General features: G+C 47.4%; 1 protein-coding gene across 1 annotated transcript; it reads left to right on the top strand.

Annotated features, from left to right (window-relative positions):
* The first annotated feature begins 911 nt into the window (after positions 1 to 911).
* Positions 912 to 3,256, top strand: LOC140360037 (C-X-C chemokine receptor type 1-like). The gene is made up of 2 exons (XM_072445344.1): positions 912 to 1,108; positions 1,951 to 3,256. Exons 1-2 carry the CDS (start codon positions 1,102 to 1,104, stop codon positions 3,027 to 3,029), a joined length of 1,086 nt encoding a protein of 361 aa, XP_072301445.1. The 5' UTR covers positions 912 to 1,101; the 3' UTR covers positions 3,030 to 3,256.
* Positions 3,257 to 4,142: the final 886 nt, after the last annotated feature.

Here is a 4,142-nt window from a genome sequence, read left to right as displayed (position 1 = left end):
TGGTCAGGACCCTGGTCTGGACCCTGGTCAGGACCCTGGTCTGGACCCTGGTCAGGACTCTGGTCTGGACTCTGGTCTGGACTCTGGTCAGGACCCTGGTCTGGACTCTGGTCAGGACCCTGGTCTGGACCCTGGTCAGGACCCTGGTCAGGACCCTGGTCAGGACTCTGGTCTGGACTCTGGTCAGGACTCTGGTCAGGACCCTGGTCTTGACCCTGGTCAGGGCTCTGTCTGGTGAGCGTTTCCATGGCGATCTTCAGACTGTTGTCGCTCTCTGGAGCGTGACAAACGTCTCATGACTCAAACTGTGACTTTGGGACTTTTTGTGGCTCGTGACGTTCAGTTTGAAGAAGGAAATATCGACTCTTAAAAACAAGATCATGAAATAATAAAAGTAGAAAATAAACTAAGATCAAACAAAGGCACAAACACAAACATGATAAATGAGTTTGGCTCCGCCCTCCGGCCGCACAGGAAGTTACCAAAATAAAAGAGTGACATTTGAATTCACGTAAACGAGCTCCATCAGTCCATCTCTGACCCACAACGTCCAACTTCATAAGATTCAGCTGCTTTTGTTTCAGCGCCAGTGACGACGAGGAGCTTATTATTATTACTATGATTATTAACATTATTATTATTATTATTATGATTATTAACATTATTATTATTATTATTACTATGATTATTAACATTATTATTATGATTATTAACATTATTATTATTATTATTACTATGATTATTAACATTATTATTATTATTATTATCATTACTATCATTATTATTATTATTATTATCATTATTATTATCATTACTATAATTATTATTATTATAATAGAGAGAGAACGATAGAGTGAGGGAAGGAGAGAGAGAGAGAGACGTCCTCTCTCTCTCTCTCTCACTTCCTCTCTCTCTCTCTCCCTCTCTCTCTCCCTCTCTCTGTCTCTCTCTCTGTCTCTCTCTCTGTCTCTCTCTCTGTCTCTCTCTCTGTCTCTCTCTCTGTCTCTCTCTCTGTCTCTCTCTCTGTCTCTCTCTCTGTCTCTCTCTCTGTCTCTCTCTCTGTCCCTCACTCGGCTCTGGGCTTCAGAGGAGCAGCTCGTCATGTCTGGTGAGTTCTCAGCTTCAGCATTGACACTTTCACACGTGTTTTACTTTAAATGTGATCGTTTCCTCTACAGTTTTAGAGCTGGTCCTATACTTTATCTTTATTACATTTTACGTTTCAAAAGAGTTAAAAACAAACATTAAAATGTACAAAAGTGTCTCAATAATCCTTTTAAACCCGAAGACAATCACAGACAGTTTAATGCCGCACTGCGGAACATCTCAAAACGCGTCTCCAGAAAAGCCACAGAGTGCAGCTTTAAATGAAATAACCGTTCTAATATTTGTAGTCGGTTGATCGTTTTGTTGAGTTTTATTATTTATTTATATTTTATTTATTTATTTGCTGTGTTTTTTATTTATCTTTTGCTGTGTTTTTTATATTTGATTTTATTTATTTTTATGTATTTATTTGCTGTGTTTTTATTTTATTTATTTATTTTTGCTGTGTTTTTTATTTTATTGTATTTATTTATATTTTATTTATTTGCTGTGTTTTTATTTTATCGATTTTATTTATTTATATTTTATTTATTTGCTGTGTTTTTATGTTTGATTTTATGTATTTATATTTTATTTGTTTATTTATTTGCTGTGTTTTTTGTTTGATTTTATTTATTTATATTTTATTTATTTGCTGTGTTTTTATTGATTTTATTTATTTATATTTTATTTATTTGCTGTGTTTTCATTTTATAAAAAAATTTGCTGTGTTTTTATGTTTATTTTATGTATTTATATTTTATTTGTTTATTTATTTGCTGTGTTTTTTGTTTGATTTTATTTATTTATATTTCATTTATTGCTGTGTTCTGCCTTGTTTTCTCACCTTCTCTTCTTTGGCAGATGAACTCTTCTCCTCGTCGTTCGTCGCAGACTTCGGTTCCATTTACGAGGAGCTGAACTTCACGTACAACGACTCGGGTTTCGTCCCGGACCCCGACACTCGCCCGTGTCCTCACGTCTCCATCTCGGACCCGGCCGCGCTCGCCACCACCGTCTTCTACGGCCTCGTCTTCCTCTTGGCGCTGCCCGGCAACCTCTGCGTCTCGCTGGTCATCGCCGGCGCCAAGCAGCCGCTCCCGCCGTCCGACCTCTACCTGCTGCACTTGGGCGTGGCCGACCTGCTGCTGGCGTTCACGCTGCCGTTCTGGGCGACCTCCGTCACTCGCGGGTGGATCTTTGGAGACGTCTTGTGCAAAATGGTCACAATCTTCCAGGAGTTGAGCTTCTACTCGAGTATTCTCTTCCTCACGTGCATCAGCGTGGACCGATACCTCGTGATCGTGCGCGCGACGGAGGCGAGGAAGATGAACCGCAAACACCTGAGCTGGGCGGCGTGCGCCGGCGTGTGGGCCGTGGGCGCGCTGCTGTCGCTGCCCGGCCTCTTTAGCTCCGCCTACGTGTCGCACAACTCGAGCCAGATCGTCTGCCGCGAGCGCTACGACCCGAGCAGCGCCGAGTCCTGGCGCTTGGCCACGAGGATGCTGCGTCACACTTTGGGCTTCTTGATGCCGTTAGCGGTCATGCTAACCTGCTACGGCGTGACCGTGCGGCGCCTGCTGCGAATCCGCCGGGGTTTTCAGAAGCAGCGAGCCATGCGCGTGATCGTCTGCGTGGTGGGGGCGTTCCTGCTGTGCTGGACGCCGTACCACGTGGCGGTGATGGCCGACACGTTTTTCCGGACCGAGCTGGTGCCGTACCGGTGTCCGGCGCGTCTGGCCGTGGACCGGGCGATGCTGGCGACGCACAGCTTGGGTTTGCTGCACAGCTGCGTCAACCCGGTCGTCTACGCCTTCGTCGGGCAGAAGTTCAGGGGGAGGTTCCTGCAGATCCTCAGGAAGTTCGGACTGGTCAAGAAGAAGACCGTCTCACGCTCCAGTCGCAGCTCATTGTCCTCGGAGATCACGTCCACCTTTGTGTGAAAAGACTGAAGATCTCTCCTGATTCTGATCTTCTTTTTGCCCAGATTTGCCCATTTAGGTCTTTAGTGGACTACTGCCCCCTGTGGTCATCGGTCTCTCTTGTGGTCTTTAGTGGACTACTGCCCCCTGTGGTCATCGGTCCCTCTTGTGGTCTTTAGTGGACTACTGCCCCCTGTGGTCATCGGTTGCCTCTTTAGGTCTTTAGTGGACTACTGCCCCCTGTGGTCATCGGTCTCTCTTGTGGTCTTTAGTGGACTACTGCCCCCTGTGGTCATCGGTCCCTCTTGTGGTCTTTAGTGGACTACTGCCCCCTGTGGTCATCGGTCCCTCTTTAGGCCTTTAGTGGACTACTGCCCCCTGTGGTCATCGGTTGCCTCTTTAGGTCTTTAGTGGACTACTGCCCCCTGTGGTCATCGGTCCCTCTTTAGGCCTTTAGTGGACTACTGCCCCCTGTGGTCATCGGTCGCCTCTTTAGGCCTTTAGTGGACTACTGCCCCCTGTGGTCATCGGTCGCCCCTTTAGGTCTTTAGTGGACTACTGCCCCCTGTGGTCATCGGTCGCCCCTTTAGGTCTTTAGTGGACTACTGCCCCCTGTGGTCATCGGTCCCTTTTGTGGTCTTTAGTGGACTACTGCCCCCTGTGGTCATCGGTTGCCTCTTTAGGTCTTTAGTGGACTACTGCCCCCTGTGGTCATCGGTCGCCTCTTTAGGCCTTTAGTGGACTACTGCCCCCTGTGGTCATCGGTCGCCCCTTTAGGTCTTTAGTGGACTACTGCCCCCTGTGGTCATCGGTCGTCCCTTTAGGCCTTTAGTGGACTACTGCCCCCTGTGGTCATCGGTCGCCTCTTTAGGTCTTTAGTGGACTACTGCCCCCTGTGGTCATCGGTCGCCTCTTTAGGTCTTTAGTGGACTACTGCCCCCTGTGGTCATCGGTCGCCTCTTTAGGTCTTTAGTGGACTACTGCCCCCTGTGGTCATCGGTCGCCCCTTTAGGTCTTTAGTGGACTACTGCCCCCTGTGGTCATCGGTCGCCCCTTTAGGTCTTTAGTGGACTACTGCCCCCTGTGGTCATCGGTCGTCCCTTTAGGCCTTTAGTGGACTACTGCCCCCTGTGG

This window comes from Eucyclogobius newberryi, unplaced genomic scaffold, assembly GCF_026437365.1.
Source record: "Eucyclogobius newberryi isolate DKJ021-1_F unplaced genomic scaffold, fEucNew1.0.hap1 SCAF_14, whole genome shotgun sequence".
Taxonomy (NCBI): Eukaryota; Metazoa; Chordata; class Actinopteri; order Gobiiformes; family Gobiidae; genus Eucyclogobius; species Eucyclogobius newberryi.
This window is presented reverse-complemented; position numbering and strand designations above follow the sequence as displayed.